This window comes from Pseudonaja textilis, chromosome 5, assembly GCF_049901715.1.
Source record: "Pseudonaja textilis isolate UNSWEBS1 chromosome 5, rPseTex1.2, whole genome shotgun sequence".
Taxonomy (NCBI): domain Eukaryota; kingdom Metazoa; phylum Chordata; class Lepidosauria; order Squamata; family Elapidae; genus Pseudonaja; species Pseudonaja textilis.
The window spans coordinates 25,651,055-25,671,705 of record NC_141994.1 but is presented as its reverse complement, the minus strand read 5'-3'; the positions used below and the strand labels follow the sequence as shown (position 1 = coordinate 25,671,705).

The 20,651-nt window shown below is 42.7% G+C and overlaps 1 protein-coding gene across 1 annotated transcript in view; it reads left to right on the top strand.

Annotated features, from left to right (window-relative positions):
- The first annotated feature begins 2,635 nt into the window (after positions 1-2,635).
- SEMA3C (semaphorin 3C) overlaps positions 2,636-20,651 on the top strand; it is a 148,283-nt gene continuing 130,267 nt past the window's right edge. Inside the window, exons 1-2 of the mRNA XM_087934377.1 lie at positions 2,636-2,887; positions 14,091-14,232. Coding sequence (XP_087790503.1) covers positions 14,130-14,232 — 103 coding nt within the window. The 5' untranslated portion in view covers positions 2,636-2,887; positions 14,091-14,129. The remainder of the gene's footprint in view (positions 2,888-14,090; positions 14,233-20,651) is intronic.

The following is a 20,651-nucleotide window of genomic DNA, read 5'->3' as shown; positions in this document are numbered from 1 at the left end:
ATTCTATTCTATTCTATTCTGAATTCCCCAAAGTTTGGTTAACTGATTTGATAAAATAATATCACTAATAAAATACCCTAATAATAATTCTACACTGTAAAATTTTAATATACTTAAAATGCAGGCACGTTTTAAATTATAGCCTATTGATAAATGAGTCATTTTATTGAATTTTTAAAATCAATACTAAATATCTACAGGGGCATTTTATTAATGAAAGTCCTCAGAATTGTTTGAACGCTTAATTTTTTTTCCTGGCATGCTGTAAATCCTAGAATCCCAGCAGGAATAAACATATTTTTACATATAATAAGTCATTTTACTACTAGTCCAAATAAAGTGTTAAGATTTCTTCTGCTAAGATAAGCAAATCTTGTATTCACGTAATATATCTTCTTCTCACTATGCAGTGACACCTACTGATTTTTAATATATTGCAGTTTTGACCTCCACTAAACCGTTTTCAGGCTTGAACGTTTGCTTTTAGGAAGAGCTGCGGAGTTCGTTAATAATTACATGTATGTGGCTTTGAATGAAAACGATCATTTTAAAACTTCTGCTTTTGACTTGCGACACAATCTGGAGAGCCAAGCATTAAAATGAGTCGGATCTCAGGGGAATTGAACCCAGCACCCATCCTTATAAGATAGTAAAGGTTCTCCTTGCACATCCGTGCTAGTAGTTTTTGGCTCTAGGGGGCACTGCTCATCTCTGTTACAAAGCCGGAGATCATGTGGCCAGCTGGACTAAATGCTGAAGGTGCATGGAACGCTGTTCCCTTCCCACCAAAGTGGTCCCTATTTTTCTATTTGCTTTTTTTTTTTACATGCTTTTGAACTGCTAGGTTGGCAGAAGCTGGGGCAAGGAATGGGAGCTCACTCCGTTACGCGGCGCTGGGGATTCGAACTGCCAAACTGCTGACCTTTCTGATCGACAAGCTCAGCGTCTTAGCCACTGAGCCATGGCGTCCCTTTTAAGATGGGACCATCCACCAAAGAAACTCATGTCAGCCAAGAAAAGAGTGCTGTAAACAGGCACAAAGTGCCTTCCGAAAAAGGAGAATATTTGTAGCTTGGGGTTGAATTGAGGGGTCCTTGGTGCTCTCTGGGTTTGGTGGTTTCCTTGCAGAGGTTCCATTATTCAAAGTAGATAACATCAAAGAGTATTTCCTCACCACTGTGTAATTGTTTTTATTTTATTTTATTTTATTTATTTATTTATTTATTTTGTCAAATAAATATAAACAGGGTTATAAATACACGAAATGGATACAAAAAGAAAAAAAGAAACAGTAGGACAGGGACAGTAGGCACGTTGGTGCACTTATGCACGCTCCCTACAGACCTCTTAGGAAAGGGGTGAGGTCAATAGTAGACAGTCTAATGTTGAAGATTTTGGGGTTTGGGGAAGAAACCACAGAGTCAGGTAGAGTATTCCAGACATTGACCACTCTGTTGCTGAAGTCCTATTTCCTGCAATCAAGTTTGGTGCGATTAACCTTGAGTTTGTATCTATTGTGTGCTCTAGTGTTGTCATGGTTGAAGCTCAAGTATTCATTGACAGGTTGGACATTACAATGTATAATTTTATGTACTATACTTAGATCAGACCGAAGGCAGCGTAGTTCTAGGTTTTCTAGGTCTAGAATTTCAAGTCTGGTGGCATAAAATATTCTGCAACGAGTAGAGGAGTGGAGAACTCTTCTTGTGAAATATTTCTGGACTTTCTCAACTGTGTTAATATCAGATACGTAATGTGGGTTTTAGACTGATGAGCTGTATTCGAGTATTGGTCTAGCAAATGTTTTGTATGCTCTAGTTAGTAGTGTAATATTACCAGAGAAAAAGCTACATAAGATTAGGCTAACAACTCTTAATGCCCTTTTGGCTATGTAATTACAGTGGGCTCTAGCACTTAGATCATTAGAGATGAGTACTCCAAGGACCTTGACAGAGTTTGGATCATCAACAAGGTCTTGACTATTCAGCCTGTATTTTATTTTCTGATTTTTTTGCCAATATGTAAGACAGAGCATTTATTTGTTGAGATTTGAAGTTGCCATTTGTTTGACCATTCTGATACAGAGTCAAGATCTTTTTGAAGGGTAGCAGTATTGTCTGTGGTGTTGAATAGCTTTACATCCTCAGCGAAGAGAACGCAGTTGCTCTTGATATGATCACAGAGGTCATTTAGGTAGAGTATGAAGAGAGTTGGTCCTAGAACACTGCCTTGGGGGACACCGTTGACAGGTACAGAACTTGATAGGACACTCCCAATTTTGACCATTTGTTGTCTGTTTGACAGACAACTCTCTCCTTCCTTCCTTCCCTCCTTCCTTCCTTCCTTCCACCCTTCCTTCCTTCCACCCTTCCTTCCACACTTCCTTCCTTCCTTCTTCCTTCCTTCCTTCCCACCCACCCACCACCTTCCTTCTTTCCTTCCTTCTTTCCCACTTCCCTTCCTTTTCTCCTTCGTGGGAGGTGTGGCCTGGCCGCTTATGTAAGATCGCCCCCCTCCCCTTTTGGCTCGGCTCGGGAGGTCTCGGGGGCTCAGGCGGAGGCGCTGCCGGAGCGGCGAGGGCGGGCCAGGGGAAGGCTCGGAGAGGCCGGCGCGCGTGTAATCGGAGCCCGCCCTCCACCCGCTCGTTCCCTCGCTCGCTCTCTCGCAGCCAAGTCGCCACTCCGCCTTGCCTGCTCGGGGAGGCTCGTTCCTCCCGGCCGAAGGAGAGCTCCAGGCGGCACCTGAAAGGCGGATTTGACCCGTGGGGGCGGAAAAGCGCGAGGGGTTCCCAGCGAGCGGGGTTTGCATTTCTTGGACCTCCGAGTTCTTTGCTGCTTCTCCCCGGGAAGGAGGCGATTTCTTCGGCGCTGAGCCCGCACGCGGCGCGGTGAGTCCCATCCCGGTTCTTCTCCGTGAATCGGACCTTCGGATGTGTGTGTGTGGGGGGGAATCACATTTGAACCCCGCATTCTCGAGGACTAGAGATGCTCCCGGACCAGAATGGGATTCCTTCGCTGAAACCTACGCTTCGCTTTTATTATTTTTCTCCTCCTTAAAGAATTATTGCTCTTTACACCTGCCGAGGGTTTCCCCTTTCAGCAGGTTGTGTGTGTGTTTGTGTAAACATATACACATACACACTATTATCTATCTATCTATCTATCTATCTATCTATCTATCTATCTATCTATCTATCTATCTATCTATCTATCTATCTATCTATCTTCTATTAATCTCTCTCTCTTCCTCTCTCTCTCTCTCTCTCTCTCTCCTTCCTTCCTTCCACCCTTTTCCGAAATGCGTCTCTTTGCTTATCTAAATAATAGGCTCTTTGTAGGCGACCTTTTGAGAGCTGCTCGCAACGCAGGTTCGTGTCAATGCATGCCGGTTAGTGTGCTTTGCAAAGTGCCTACCAAGTTATTTCTATTCTAAGGCGCGTCGCCCGCTCTTCCAAGCCGGTGGAGACCGAGTCGCGCGTTCAGACAACCGGGGTAAATTGTTCACTCTTTTCTGCCCAGGTTTCGAGAGGGAAGGGTCAGGTCTGGCTTGGAAAGGCGACGAAGCTTGGGGAATCGAAGCGGGCGGTTTTTTGTTTTTTTTTACTGGGTGTCCAAGGAGAATTTTTTAAAAAAGTTATAAAACTCCACTTCGCTTTATTTTCCCGGATCCAGGTGGTGTTTAGAGGGGGGAAGTGTTCAAAAATAATAACACAGGCTTGCGCGTGCGGATTGATCGGGGTGCGTGCCACAAATCTCAGTTTTGAAATGTTTCCTTCCTCCTTCCCTTCTTTCCTTTCCTTCCCTCCTTCCTTCCTCACTTTTTGAAGGGTTTCTTTCCTACCTTCCTGCCTTCTTTCCTTTCTTCCTACCTTTCCTGCCTTCCTCCCCTTCCCTCCTTCGTTCCTTTCCTTTTTTCCTTCTTCCTTCCTTCCTTCCTCCTTCCTTCCATCATTCCTTCCTTTCTTTCTTTCTCTTTCTTTTTTCTTTTTCTTCTTTCTTTCCTTCCTTCCTTTCCTTCTTTCCCTTCCTTCCTTCCTTCCTTTCTTTCCTTTCCTTCCCTTCCTTCCTTCCTTCCTTCTTTCTTCCTTCCTTCCTTCCTTCCTTCCCTCCCTTCCTCCTTCCTTCCTTCCTTCCTTCCTTCCTTCCTTCCTTCCTTCCTTCCTCCTTCCTTCCTTGTTAAAATTGTCTTAGATTGCTTCTTTGAAAAGGGAACACAGCAGCTGTCTTGAATTTACATTAGTCGGGTAACTCTGTCCTCCGTTTCCCCAAAGTCAAATCTTTTGGATTTTAGCTAGCACAGAACAGAATCACAAAGTTGGAAGGGGACCTTGGAGGTCTTCTAGTCCGACCCTCCTGCTCAAGCAGGAGACCCTATCCAGTTTCAGACAAATGTTCTGTGGAAGCAGAACTTCAACAGGAACCTGATCAAGCTCACTTATAAAAAAACCCCAAAACTTTCATGGACTTTGTTGAACTCTGGAAGACCGTTTTATCATGCTCCCTTGAGACTTCTGCCAATGTTTAAAATCCACACTTTATCTAATTCAATAACAGAAGAAGAGGGCTGGAAGGCACCTTGGAGGTCATCTAGTCCAACCCCTGCTCAGGCAGGAAACCCTACAGCATTTCAGACAAATGGTTGTCTAATGCCTCCTTAAAAACCTTTAGTGATGGAGCACTCTTGTCCTCGTTGTCCTCCTTGTTAGGAAATCTCTCCTTAGTTCTAGGTTGCTTCTCTCCTTGATGAGTTTCCATCCGTTGCTTCTTAGTTCTTCCCTCTGGTGCTTTGGAGAATAGCTTGACTGCCTCTTCTTTGGGGCAGCCCCTGAAATATTGGAGCACTGCTATCATTTCTCCCCTAGTCCTTCTTTTCATCAGGCTAGACATACTCAATACCTGCAACCATTCTTCGTATGTTTTAGCCTCCAGTCCCCTAATCCTCTTTGTTGCTCTTCTCTACACTTTTTCCAGAGTCTCAACATCTCTTTTACATTGTGATAACCAAAACTGAATGCAGTATTCTAAGTGTGCCTTATCAAGGCATCATAAAGTGATATTGACACTTCACGTGATCTTGATTCTATCCCTCTGTTTGTAGAATATGAAGAAGCAGTTGCAGGATTTGGGATGGGCTAGTCTAGGGAAAAGAAGGACGGGGGTACATGATAGCAGTGCTCCAATATCTCAGGGGCTGCCCCAAAGAAGAGGGAATCAAACTATTCTCCAAAGCACCAGAAGGCAGGACAAGAAGCAATAAGAATGGAAACTAATCAAGGAGAGAAGCAACCTAGAACTGGGGCTTTGGAGAATACATTATTACACCTGTATATAAATTTATTTTTTAAAAAATATGGGAACATTTAAAAAAAATGTTCCCCTATTTATTAAAAATACTTTTTTTAATACAGGTGTAAGAGGGTTTGGGGAGAGGGGAAGAAATAACATATTCACCTGCTATGTGGCTTAAAACAATGAGATCAAACCGGTTTGATAAATCAGTTTTGATGCTATTATCTTATTCTACTGCACCAAAGAGAAATTAATGCCTTTTCTTTCTTTCCCCTCTTTTTTTCCTACACTTCCTTCTTCCCTTCTTCCCTCCCTTAATTTTCCTACTATTTTCCTTTGTATTTTATATTATATAAACCAATAGATATGCTCACCAATCTGTACGTTCTACAGACTTGAACCATTTGAAGGCCACATGATTTATTTATTTATTTTATTTTATTTGGTTTGTCAATTGCTTACAAGATAATAGGTATAAGTAAAAACGTCATTATGAATACATGGATACCTATAAGAAAATAAAAGAAACAATAGCACAGGGATGGTAGGCAGGTTGGTGTGCTTATGCAGGCCCCCTACAGGCCTCTTAGAAAAGGGGTGAGGTCAATAGTAGACAATCTAAGGTTAAATTTTGCGGGGTTTGGGGAAGAAACCACAGAGTCAGGTAGACTATTGCAGACATTGACCACTTTGTTGCTGAAGTCGTATTTCCTGCAATCAAGTTTGGTGCAGTTTACCTTGAGTTTGTATCTATTGTGTGCTTTTAAGCCCAACACTTAATGATCTAGAAGCATTGAAAGACATTCATGTGATAAAGAAACTAGAGAAAATTTGGAAAATTGATTTATCCTTCATGTGGGATCTCAAAGACACTGAAAAAAAATGTAAGAAATAGGGAAGGAGTTCCAGATTTTAGCAGCAAAGGTGGGAAATAGTACCAAGAAGAGACTGGGGGAGGACGCTTTCCTAAACAGGGACTGTTGCTTAGAGCAAATAACAGATAATCAGAGTTGGAAGGGACCTTGTGGGTTATCTAGTCCACCCCCCCCCCCAAGTGGGAGACCCTATACCATTTCTGACAGATGGGAGTCAATCTCTTCTGGTGAGATGTTTCAATCAAATGAGATTTGATTGGCAGGGGTGAGGCAACCCAACAGGGTGGATCTAAAAGTCGGAGGAAATAATTGAAAGAAAAACCTAAACCATCTTTGTATTCATGTTAAGTTGAGGAAATAAAAGAATAAGCTGTGATTCTCAAACTCCATTGCAAAATTTCAGCGAATTCTCTTCCTGTCGTATTGAAAGTCTGCATTCTCTAGGATTGGAATACAGGTAGTCCTTGACTTACAAGAGTTTGCTTAGTGACCATTCAAAATTAGGACAGCACTGGAAAAAAATGGATTTATGGCCTTTTTTTTTTTACACAGTTACGACTTTTCATCCTTATTGATCACGTTTGACCCAAATTCAGGCACTGGGCAATTGACTCATATTTATGATGGTTGCAGTGTTTTGGAGGTCACGTGATCCCCTTTTGCAACTAGCTGATGAGCATAGTCAATTGGGGGGGAATTCAGATTCACTTAACGATCGGCATTATTAACTTCACAACTTCAGGGATTCACTTAGGTACCGGATCCCCAAAACAAGGTCAGAAGATGAGGCACTGAATGATCGTCTCACATGGCAAGGGAAAAATTTGGTCTCCATTATGGTCATAAGTTGAGGACTACCTGTAGATATCAAAAGTGCGATGGGTTATTGCCATTTAAACAGATAACAAGAAGGGACCTTGTAGGTCATCTAGTCCAACCCCCTGCACAAGCAGGAGACCCTACACCATTTCTGACAGATGGCAGTCCAGTCTCTTCTTGAAAGTCTCAAGTGATGAAGCTCCCACAACTTCCGAGGGCAACTTCTGTTCCATTGGTTAATTGTTCTCACTGTCAGAAAGTTTCTCCTTATTTCTAGGACTTGAATCTCTCCTTGTTCAGTTTCCATCCATTAATCCTTGTCTGACCTTTGGGTGATTTAGAAAATAGCTTGACTCCATCCTCTCTGTGGCAGCCCCTCAGATATTGGAAGACTGCTATCATGTCTCCCCTGGTCCTTCTCTTCCCTAGACTAGCCAGGCCCAGTTCCTGTAACTGTTCCTCATATGTTTTAGTCTCCAGTTCCCTAATCATCCTGGTTGCTCTTCTCTGCACTCTTTCCATCCAACATTTTTTTTATAGAGTGGTGACCAAAACTGGATGCAGTACTCTAGGTGTGGTCTTACTAAGGCTTTATAGAATGGTATTAGTACCTCCCTTGATCTTGATTGTATCCCTCTGTTAATGCAATTTAGGATTGCCGTGTATCTGTACTTGTGGAAATTGACTGGACATTTTCTACCCCCTAAGGATGCTTTACTTATTTATTTATTTCCACTCTAGAACGTGGAAATTAACAAGATGCTGAGTGTGTCTTCCTATCCCCATGAGTAACAACAGCAGGTTGTAGATTGCAAACCATGCCTCTGTTAAACAATGGTTATGGGGGGAAAAACTGATTCATAGAGAAGGCATGGCAAATCATGGTTTACAAGCCCCAGAGGAGATCATAGCTAGCCAAGGTCAAAACAGACCATAATGCAATATCCAAATCCATCTAAAGAAAGTAATATGAAATCTCTGCACTACTAACTGAAATTCTCCAGGCAAATATGGGTATCAAATACCTGGAGCCAGTGGTGGGATTCAAATTTTTCTACTACTGGTTCTGTGGTCATGGCTTGGTGGGTGTGGTGTGGCTTGGTGGGTGTGGCAGGGGAAGGTTACTGCAAAATCCCACTCCCACCCCACCCCACTAACCTGCTTTCCAGCTCCATTCTCCTGTGCAGAGCAACCAAAGGAGACCCAGCCGATCAGCTGGGACTCAGTGGGAGGCAGAGAATAGATGGGGGCAAGACCAGTCAGATATGGGATTTGCCGGTTCTCCAAGCAACTCAAAATTTCTGCTAACGGTTCTTCAGAACTGGTCAGAATTGGCTGAATACCACCTCTGGTACTGAACACCTGGAGCTACAAAAAATATGTAAGGTGCTGGTTGTTATGTGTAGCTCAGTTGGAATTGTGGTATCCTTGGTGCTCTCTGAGTTTGGTGGTTTTCTTGCAGACATTTCATTACTCAACTAAGGAACATCAGTCATGCTAGAAGGGAGTGAAGTTTGTGGAGAAGAGGAGGAGGTGGAGAGGAGGAGGAGGAGGAGGACTCTGGGCCTCTGAGCTTGGTGGTTTTTTGCAGATATTTTATTACTCAACTAGGGAACATCATTCATGCTAGAAGGGAGTGGAGTGTGTGGAGAGGAGGAGGAGGAAGAGGAGGAGGAGGAGGACTGTGGGTCCTTAGTGCTCCCCTGAGCTTGGTGGTTTTCCTGCAGACATTTCATTTACTACCAGTAGACAGACATTGAGATCATTTAGAACGTAAGACTCATAGGGACCACAGAGGTCTTCTAGTCCAACCTTCTTTTCAAGGCATAAGAATTTATACCATCCCAGTCAAATTGCTGTCCAATCTGTTTTTAAAGCCTCTTCTGATGGAGCACCCACCCTCTGAGCTGCATAAGCCTAGCTAGTTGGGAGTTATTAACCTAGTTTCAAGAGTATAGTTGGATCCTATGAATTTATTGGCATCACAAAACTGAATTGGTTGTTTGGAAGACTTCTCTTCACAGAGAAAAACAGCAGCTTTCTAAATTATTGCTTGGTGGTGCCAGTATAAAACTAGGTCTAATCAAACTTCCTCACAATTAGATGAAAGCCATTTTCAAAGGAAAGGGAAAAGGAAAAAGAAAAGAAAAGAATTGCTTTTGTAACAGTCTTGAAATGTCTTAGAATGTTTTTTAGCAACACCATGACAATAATAAAAAAGGGAGAAATATAATGGACATTAATTTTACTACATTTGGAAGGGACATTCAACTGAGAATCCAAGGGTTAATGATTGGTCATTGACTCCAGGAAGTCTTGTGCAAAAAAATGCCACTTGCCAACATACAACACCTTTTTCCATTTTCTCTTTCGCCCTGCATTCATTTCTCGATAATCTGCTTGCTTCTAGCTGACATGAGTCAGAAACCATTGCAGAAATTAAAGTGTTGTTTTCTCTGTGGAATTTCTTGTGATCTGGGTTACTTTTTCTCAACTCCAGTGAAGGCCTCTAAATTATATAAACTACATCTATTCTGGGGCACCTTCTTGTGCCCAGTTATATGAGAACATCTATCAACTGGTCATAGTGATATTACAAAACCACCATCAAGGTCATTTAATGTAATACCTAAATCTCTAGGACAATTATATATTAGTACCATCCAGATATGCTGAAGTCCTATAATCTTTTACGAGGTTGGTAGGAATGGAGTTATTACCCAGGACATAGGAGGTACTATGAATAATCTAAATATTAAGTTGACATGTTCTAGAATAATTGTGCAAAGACTACTTAAATCTCTCTGCAGTGGCTGTCATATCAACAATTCCCCCCTCCCCCAAAAATCTTAATTTATGGAGCTCATTTGAATTTCTTTGTCATGCTGGGATCACCATCAGTAGGAGAAAATTGAACATGCCAACATATTGTGGCATATTATGGCTGAAATTATTTCCTCGATCTCCTTTTTAATAGCTTCTGTTTGTTTGCTGCTTGAACTTCAAGTTCAGCTTTAAAACCACTAAGGAAAGGAGTAAATCTTTAAGAATAAGTCACTTACCATTAGGCATTCCTGGTTCTATTTTATTGACCTAAACTTCATCTATTTAATGTTTGCATAAAACTTGGTAAAATGAGAATCATAGCTTTTTTTCTCCTCCCCCCCAATATATGTATGTATGTATGTATGTGTGTGCGTATGTATGTATATATGTATGTATGTATGTATGTATGTGTGTGTGTGTGTGTCTGTGTGTATATATGGATCTTTGGTTGTTCGGGTTTTCTCCCGCGTAAGATTCGAAGTATCTAGGCAACGTTTCGATGAAGTCTCATTCATCATCTTCAGGCTTCTGTCTTCGGCTCTGTGCTTCTCAGAGTGATGTGAGATTGCAGCTACTTCTTCCTTTTAACTGCTAGTGGGGGTGGGACTTGATTGGGTGGGGGCTTGGCTGTATATTTATAGCTCTTTTGAAATACCTCTTTGCATTTTAATGGAACATAAAATGTCTTAAAAACAAACCATTCCCCCAACCATTGGTCATATGTAAGAAGTAAGGCTATCCCTTTCGTTAAACTAAATATTTGGGGGGATATTTTGGGGATGTGGTTGACTGGCCCCTGATCTCTAATAAATGCATATGTTCACATGAAGGTATCGAAACGTATATTGGATAACAGCATCTAATGGGAGTTTGCTTGTTGGCTAAACAACAATCAGCAATGGGTACCGAGAATGTTAATTGTTCATAAACATTTCACATATATATATATATTTCAAATAATAGACATAATCTTCCTAGACATTTCAGAAATTGCTTAAACTTAGATGGCTCTGCTTAAAGGTTTTTTGTTTTTGTTTTGGTTGAAACCAAAATAATTTCCATGTCAACCCCATTTGGAATAAAATGTTTGTGCATGTAAATCTTTTTTGAGCAGTCAAGGTCGACCCACTTGGCTAGGTAATGTATCTACTACCCAATTACCTTCATTGTCATTCACAATTTTGCAACTTCCCAAGAAACTTTGGGTGACAGGGCCCAGTTTCCTTTTTCTCTCTTGTCCTTTAGGGGCCCTGTGTTCCTGTTTCATAATGTGGGGGTCACTGTAGTTCATTAATACCCACCGTTGAATTTATACTCCGTAATCACAAGATCAGGGAAACAGCTCGTGATTGTAGCATTCCTAAGTCAACCCCAGGCTTGTCACTTTGGTTTGATCAAGGGTTCTGCAACTACAACTTTGCTGTCAATTTGGGAAGACACAGAATAGAATAGCAGAATTGGAAGGGACCTTGGAGGTCTTCTAGTCCAGTGGTTGCCAACCAGTGTCCCGGGGACCACTGGTGGTCCACGAGAAAATTTTGCTGGTTCGCAGAGAAATGTCACCCTCAAAGCACCCCCCAAAGCAAAAGTCTTTCTTTCTCTCCCCCAAACTCCACCAGAAATGGGTCTTTGGGACCCTGCAAGGCATCCTGCTCCAAAAGGCTGTGCCGGCGCAACAAGTCTCACAAATTTCTGGTGGAGTTTGGGGGACAGAAAGAAAGGCATCCACTGCTTCTGCTGCTTTCCTTACATGAAGCCAAAAGTCTCTCTCTCTCTCTCTCTCTCTCCCTCTGAGAACAGATCTGGAGACGGTATCCTGCAATCCCAAATAAAGAACGATCTATCTGTAGGAAAATGGGATGGGGAATTTTCCTGCAGACTTTTTGGGGGGATTTTCTCAGGGTCTCTGGTCTTCAGGATTTAAAATTATGAATTTGGTGGTCCCTGAGGTCGACCCCTGTTCTAGTCCAACCCCCTGATTCGGCAGGAAACCCTACACCACTTCAGACAAATCGTTGTCCAATCTCTTCTTAAAAACTTCCAGTGTGGGAACAATTCACAACTTCTCAAGGCAAGTTGTTCCACTGATTAATTGTCCTAATTGTTAGGAAATTTCTACTTAGTTCTAAGTTGTGTTGTCTTGTTTTGTTGGAAACGATTTTTGGTGTTTAGCTATGGGATTGCCAAAGCCACAACAAAGGCCTGATTACTCCAGACGTAAGCTCACTGCAAACAAACCTCAGTAAGGCCTGATTAGGGTTTCTACCATTGAGCTTGGGGACTGGGAGGTTTTTGTCTCCGTTTACAGTAATAGCCCTATCCCTTGGTTTCAAAGGAGAGCTTTCAAAGACATCACCAAGATTTTGAGGTTTTGGCAAGGACCCCCAGACCTTCTGGCTTATATAAGCAGTGACACAGAGAGGGAGAATCCCAAAGGTGCTTTTTTAAAGAGGCAACTGGACTTTCTGGTTTTTCTTTGAAGACCTTTTACTTCTCATCCAAGGCTCTGACTGAACGATGGGGGAACGGAAGGATTTATACTCCTTGCAGACAGCTGGTCATTTGCATCCTTTTTGAGGGTCGTTGAGGCCACTTGGAGGTTTGTCTGTGTCCTTGGGGTCACCTGAGTAGTGAAAATGGGTGTGGAGCCTTCTTGGAACTGCTGAAAGGACTGTGTTGTAGACTGGAGATAGATGATGTTGTATCCCTCCCCCTCTGTTGAGGGAGGGTTGTTCAATTTGGACATAGGTGACCTCTTTGACCCCTTCTTTCAAACCAGTGGTCTACTCTGTCCAAAATGTGGATTTGCTGTCTTCAAAAGAATGGCCTTTGTCTTTTAAATGCAGATGGGCTACTGAATCTTATCCTGGTATCGGTTTAAATTCAGTTCCCCACCATCCAGTCAGAGCTGAAGAAGCTTCTTGGATGAGAAGCGAAAGATCTTCAAAGAAAAATTAGAAAGTCCACTTGCCTCTTAAAAAACACATTTGGGACAACCATGACCTGCAAGACTGAGAATCTCCATAGACAGGGGAGGAGAATATTTTTATGCTACCTCCCAACTTCAACGATTTCGTGACTCCCGCCTTCTCCAACCTGGTGGCTATTCTGAGATGTGGACGTCAACTTGCAGAGTTCTCGGCAGTCCAAAAACTCTTGTTGAAGAATTCTGCTTGGAGCTGAAGCCCAGACAAACTGAGGGATTCTTAGAGTACCTGACAACCTTTTTATTAGAATAGAATAGAATTCTTTATTGGCCAAGTGTGATTGGACACACAAGGAATTTTTCTTGGTGCAAATGCTCTCAGTGTACCTAAAAGAAAGATGCATTCATCAAGAGTCAAGAATCACAAGGTACAACACGTAATAATAGTCATGGGGTACAATAAGCAATCAAATCACACTAGGAAGCAGTATTATTGTTGATATTATTATTATTGGTATTATTAGTACTATTATTGGTAATGGAATTACCAATAGAAGAAAATATTTGCAGCTCAGAGTTTGACTGTAGGGTCCTTGGTTCTCTCTGAGCTAGGGAGTACAGATGTTACCTACTTTGGTAATGAAATGTCTGCAAGAAAACTACTAAGTTTAGAAAGTACCAAGGATGCTCCTCTTCCTCCTCCACTCCACAAACTCCACTCCCTTCTAGCACTGATGATGTTACCTAGTTGGGTCATGAAATGTCTGCAAGGAAACTACCAAGCTCAGAGAGCACCAAGGACCTCAGACCACCTCCTCCTCCTCCTCCTCCTCCTCCTCCTCCTCCTCCTCCTCTTGTCTACCTTCTCCTCCCGTCTTCACAGCTGCCCACACATCCTTTCCCTCTTCCATTTTCCATTCTGAATTTTATATAAGGATAAACCTAAGTAGCAGGCATGGTTACTCTGACCTCTGCAGGCTTTTGTTTATTTATTTTTTATTTTACAGTTTGGAAAGAGTACAGGAAAGACCAGTCTAAAAATATCAAGACGTTTTCGTTCATGAAACCTTATAGCTTGCCCTTGCTTTGTTCTGCCTTGACATTTAACATAACAATCCCACCCACCCACCCCGCCCCCCAAGCAGGTAGGAATCTTCCTTAGTGGAACAAATTGAAGTTAATTCTCACTGTGGACTTGATTGAATTCCTTTCCCTTCCTTTTTTTTCTTTTCCTTTTTTTCTTGCCCTGCCAGGTTTTTGAATAAGATGCAAATCATCAGTTCTGTATTGTGTTCTCTCTCCCCTTGACCTCGCAGGTTGTATAATGTGTAAAATCTCTCTCTTTTCTCCTTTCAGGTTTCTTCTCTTGGATATTAAGCTTTGCACCCCACGAGCATGACACCTCAAAGACTCCAGGTGTTGATTGGGGTGGTTCTTTGCTCTTGTTGTGTAAAAGGATCTTTGCAGCCTCAACCCAGGGTGTTCTTGACATTCAGTGGTAAGTAAATGATTGTAGAACACTGCTTGTCCTTGGCATTTTTCTTCTTTTTTCTTCCTTTCCTCTCCTCTCCTTCTCTTCCCATTTTTCCTTTCTTTTCCTCTCCTCTCCTCCCCTCCCTTTCTCTTCCCCCTTTCTTTTCCTTCCCCCTTTCCTTTTTTCCTTTTTTCCTTTCCCCCCCTTCCCTACCCCTTCCTTTTCTTTCATTCTTTCATTCTTTCCCCTTTCCTTTTTTAAAATTTCCTTCCCTTCCCCTTCATTTTTATTTCCCTTTCCATTCTTGCCTTTTTAATTTTCCATTTCTTTCCTTTGTCTATCTATCTGTCTTTCCTTTCCTTCTTTTTACCCTCTCTTCCCTTCTTTTATTTTCCTTTCCCTTCCCATCCCTTTCTTGTCTTCTTTTATTTCAATTCCTTTCCATCTTCTACCTTCCTTCCTTTCCTTCTTCTTTTCTTCCTTTCCCTTCCTCTTTCTCTTCCTTTCCTTCTTTTATTTTCCTTTCCCTTCCCTTTCTTGTCTTCTTTTATTGCCGCTCCTCTCCTTCTTCTATCGTCCTTCCTTTCCTTCTTTTATCTTTTTTCCCCTTCCTCTTTAATCTTTCCTTTCTCAGGAATGAACCACGAAATAAAGCACAACTTCATCTACCAAATGTCCATACGTGTGTTGGGGTGTGTTTTTTGCTCCTACCAATGTTTATACAGTGTTCTTTCTGAGATTTCAAGCCATGGTGTTTTGGTTTGCTTTGAATGCCCTTGCACATGATCAGTGTAAGCTCCCCTGTGTTAAAGTGAATGCTTTTGTAAGGTGTGCAGAGCTGCACTTCCAGCGCCTTCCTGGCTGCTTCTCACGTGACGAACTGCTCAGATGGAATTCCAGTTTTTGCAGATTGACAGATCCATCAGGGCAACTAAGTCCTCCAGGGGCAAGAAGGCAGCGGTAGGCTTCAAAAATATCAGCAAATGTTTCTCTGCCTGGTTGCTAGGTGGGTGTGGCCCTGGGTGGGCGTGGCCTAGCTGGCCTCCTGCACCATGGTGGGAGGCCCATTTTTTGCCCTCACCAGGCTCCAGAGGCTTTTCTTGAGCCTCTGGGAGGGCTAAAATGGCCTCCACTGGGCTTTGGAACTTCCAGGAGGCCCACCCCTGGCAGAAGGGAATGCCACCAGTTTCTTCTGATTTTAAAGAGGTTTTTTTCCCCAGTTTTTGCACCTGGCAAATATGAGCCCAACATTTATCTTGCTAAGGGAGAAATGCATTTAGGGAGTTTGGCTTCAGTTGATGACTTTTCTTGCTTGGTTAAGTGAATCGCTGCATTTCTTAAGTGAATAACCCACGTGTTTTATTATTATTATAATTACCTTTATTGTCAGAGTGCAACATGTGTACAATGAGGTTGGCTGAGCCTCCCTTCATGCACCCACTCACACCCACACCCACAACTCACAGTGAGGACAGAAGTCCCTAACCCAGCCCCAATCTTATTACACTATGTGACGTTGTTTCACAACACACCGGCCCTGCAAGTCTATCCTACTATGTTGACATGAAGTGATTTTCCACTCAGAAGTCTGACAGCCCACGGGTAGAAACTGTTCTTCAGCCTGTTGGTGTTGCTGGCTATGCTTCTACATTTCCTACCTAATAGTAGGAGAATGAAGAAGTGCCGATGAGTCATCCCTGAGGATTTTCCTCACTCTTCTAAGGCAGCGAGCCCTGGCAAGGTCATCTAGTGGTGTCAGGGAATAGCCCACCATGGTGTTAAGTGAATCTGAATTCCCCATGGACTTTGTTTGTCTGGAGGTCGCAAAAGGGGATTGTGTGACACACACACACACACACACACACACACACACACACACACGTGGGACACTGCAACCATCATAAATACGAGTCGGTTGCCCAGCCATCTGAATTTTGATCGTGGTGGATGGTGTAACAGTTGTGTTGGAAGAAATGTCCCTCTGGGTTCAGTTCCAAGTGGGAAGAAAGACACTGGAAACATAGAGGCTGCTTGGAAGGATGGTTTTAATGGTGGACAGCTGGACCACATGGGGTTTGAGGTCCTGGGCAAAAAATGAGCACGTGTTTGAGGGAGAGAGATTTATACACTCTGTTGGGCTTTGAAGTTGCTTCCTGTTTCTGTGGCAAGAAATGTATCCTGATTCCTTGTCAGACTCCCATGGGCCCATGCGGGGGGTAAATTTGTAGGTTGTCTTGAGTCCCAGGCTTGGTTGAATCTTGCTGAGTGATGTAATGAAGTGGCTTTGGGCAATTCCTTTTATGCCTTAGGTTTGGATTTTGAGCGAGGGCTAATCCTACCACCCTGGAGCTGAAAGTCTTTTGTCATGTGGATAAGATGGCACCCAAAATATCTGCTGGGGCTGAGTTTCTGTGTCCCTTAAGATTTCTATTTCTCTTTTTAGGGAAAATATTCTGCCTTTTTAATATTTCCTAGAATATTTCATTCTTCTAGGAGAGGGGTGGGTGCTAACTTTCTGCAATTGTAAGTGTAAAAAATGGTCACCAGTCACATTTTTCCAGTGTTGTTGTGATTTTGAATAGTCACCAGATGAACTGTTGTAAGGATTTGTTTCAGGATATGTTCCAGGATGGAAATATCTCTCGTTTTGGACTCAGTTGACGTATGGGAAAGACAATAATTTCCTCTGGATTGTATGCCTACTATCCTCCATCCATCCATTGGTTTTAGTTCAGTCCTCTGCATTTCATCCTATCTTGCCAGGCACCCTGGAAATACATGCCATCAAAATGGCAACCACATATGCTTGGTCTACATTTCTTTTGCTATCCTTTCACATGAAGAAGTATCGGTATTAGGAAGTCCAGTACATTCAAAGAACAAGTTCCTATCTTTGAATGAAGCCTAATAATGATGATGGACAATGGATGGATGATAAGGTTGATAATGAGTGTTGTGGTCCACTGGTAGCCTGCAGAGATGGCAGCAGAGTTGGACAGTGGGGAGGAACATAGACCAGTCTGGGAGTCTGGGGAGGACTCGGACAAGGGTCCTGCATCCGATGCAGAGATGGAGCCAGGGCCATCTGGGAGTGGGGTGCTGCCTCCGGAGTCTGGCAGCAGCGAGACAGAGGAACAAGGGGACCCTGTTCCCAGTGCGCATGGGTGCAGACTGCTAGAAGGCAAGAACAGTTAAGACAAAAGGGGCAACACAGGAGTAAGGCTTGGAGGTGGTTGCCCCTCCCATAAGATATAAAGGAAGTGCAAAGGGACAGGAGCCTTTGCAGGAAGCAACTTTGTTTGCTCTGTTCAGATTAAACCTTGAAGCTCTGTGTGGACTTTGGCTTTCTACAGTTAATTTGGCACTCTAGTTGTTGGCAGCAATTCAAAGAAGATAAAGGTGGGTGCTTATCTTGAGAGATTGTTTGGGACTCATTACGGGCTGAGAATGAACAGAATTCTCAGCCGTTGAAATAAAAAAAGGGTTGTTTGGACTAAGCATGTGATTAATTACAGTCTCAGTAAGCCTTGGTCAGAACAGTGATGATGATGATGATGATGATGATGATGATGATGACATCCATTCTGTCATATCCAACTTTTGGGAACTCTGTGGGCCAGGTCTTTCTACATCTTCCAGTCTTGCACTGCTTCTTTGAGTTGTGCTATGCTCTGGCTGGGGTCAGCTTTGGTAGTGTTCAGCCGCCATATTCTTTGGCAATCTAGTTTCCTTTTACTGCTAACTCTTCCAAACATAATTGGTTTTTTTTTCAGTGAATGAAGAATAAAACAGTTTAATTTATTTATTTTTCCTGAGGGAGTGTATCTGCCTTGAAAAAAATGCCAAACTAAGTGGGAATGAAAATTCTTTGGTGGGAGAAGAAATCCCCAAGTGGTTTCTAGGCTTAGCATGTTTAAGTGTGGTTGGTTATCAGTTAAAATATCTCAAAGGTGCTTTTTCAAAAAGGCAACTGGACTTTGTTTCTTCCTGAAGATGTTTTCTTTTCCTTGAAGATATTTCTCTTCTCATCCAAGAAGCTTCGTCAGTTCAGTTGAATGAGAAGCGAAACGTCTTCAAGGAAAAACAAAGTCTAGTTGCCTTTGTGAAAAAGCAACTTTGGGGCAACCAGGACCTGGATGAGTGAGAATCTCCGTAGCAATTAACCAAAAGGTGTTTTATTTTTCCCAAGAGGCAACTGGACTTTTTCCTTGAAGATGTTTCTCTTCTCATCCAAGAAGCTTCTTCAATTCAGTTGAATGAGAAGCGAAACGTCTTCAAGGAAAAACAAAGTCTAGTTGCCTTTGTGAAAAAGCAATGAGTGGATGAGTGAGAATCTCCGTAGCAATTAACCAAAAGGTGTTTTATTTTTTTCCCAAGAGGCAACTGGACTTTTTCCTTGAAGATGTTTCACTTCTCATCCAAGAAGCTTCTTCAGAACGGAAGTAGCTTCTTGGATGAGAAGCGAAACGTCTTCAAGGAAGGCAAAACCTTTTCAAGGAAAACAAAGTCCAGGTGCCTTTTGAAAAAGCATGACCTTGGAGACATAGCAGTTAACAGTTCTCTGGTTGTTTTTGAAATCTGATGAAGCACCAGTATGGAGTCCTATTGGACAACCATTTAAATATGAGCCAGCCATGTGCAACAGCTGCCAAAAAAGCCAACACAGTCCTCGGCTGCATAAACAGAGGGATAGAATCAAGATCACACGAAGTGTTAATACCACCTTATAAGGCCTTGGTAAGGCCACGCTTGGAATCCTGCATCCAGTTATGGTTGCCACAATGTAAAAAAAGATGTTGAGATTCTAGAAAGAGTGCAGAGAAGAGCAACCAAGAGGATTAGGGGACTGGAGGCTAAAACACACGATGAACGGTTGGTGCAAGAATTGGGTATATTTAGTTTAATGAAAAGAAGGGCTAGGAGAGACATGAGAGCAGTGCTCCAATATCTCAGGGGCTGCCACAAAGAAGAGGGAGTCAAGCTGTTCTCCAAAGCATCTGAGGGTAGAAGAAAAAGCAATGGGTGGAAACTCATCAAGGAGAGAAGTGACCTAGAACTAAGGAGGAATTTCCTGACAGTGAGAACAATTGATCAGTGGAACAACTTGTGTCCAGAAGTTGTGGCTGCTTCTACACTTGAAGTTTTTAAAAAGATGTTGGATAACCCTTTTGTTCTGAAATGGTGTAGGGTTTCCTGCCTAGGCAGGGGGTTGGACTAGAAGACCTCCAAGGTCCCTTCCAACTGTTCTCTTCTCTTCTCTTCTCTTCTCTTCTCTTCTCTTCATTCCATTCTACTCTATATTCTGTTCTGTTCTCTATTCTGTTCTGTTCTGTTCTATACTATTCTGTTCTAGAAGTCAAGAGGAAGACTACTAAGAGTGTGTTTGCTACAGTTTGGGCTAGCATAAAGCCCTGTACTTTAGTAAAGTTGAACTTGTATGTTTCCAACTTGCAATTCCAGTCCAGCAAGAAATCACAGATTCTCTTTGCTGGTTCCTTGGGCAAAGAATCCCTTTGGATTTTTTTTTTTTTTTGTGTGGTTCCTTTGAGAGCAGGGAATAACAGTGGCCACCCAGTCACAGAGTTTTCCACGAGGAGGAGAAATTTACATTTTCATTTGCTAAATCCGAACGGCCTACACATTCCAACTCTTGTCTTGCTTCCACATAGCTCGGTATCCCAGAATGCAGAGGAACTCCTGCCCTGCCAATATTAGAAGTTGAACTGGGTGGGGAAATGAAGCAATATTCCACAAAAGCATTTGGTAAAAAAAAAAAATACTCTTGGAAGATATAATTAGGGTTGACTTTGACAAAGACTTGGCAGCACCAGGACATTGGTTGGCTGATGGTTTCCTGGATATAATCACGTTTTGGCTCCATCTTATCCCAAAGTTTGCAAGCAAGTAATGACTAGAACAGCTCAGAGCAAAGATTCCTTCTAGTCGAGCTCAGCTCTTGAGGAGCTAGCTCTCTGCATTATTCTTGGCATAAAATACAATATGGAAGTGGTTTCCTGTTGCTTCCTTCCAGCTCCTTTCTCTCCTCCACCAGACTTTCCTCAGACTCCTTTTCAGTGCTAAGTAGTTGCAACCCCTCCATTTTCTTAGGGGAACCTGCTACGGCTGTGATTGCGAACCTATGCCACGTGTGCCAGAAGTGCCATGCAGAGCCATCTCTCTGGGCACACAAGCCGTTGCCCGTTGTTTTTCTGGCTTCCGGCACACCATCCCGCTGGCCTTCACATATGCGGGAGTGCTGGAAACCAGAGGAGCAGCTTCCCAGCATGCATGCGCGTGCTGGGAAGCTGGTCTCCCAGTTTTTGGCACACGTATGCACATCGGATGGCTGCTCTTCCAGTTTCCGGCACGTGTCCGCATGCTCCTGTTTCAGCACTGGGTGCTGAAAAGGTTCACCAACACTGCGCTAGGGACTCCTTGATGCT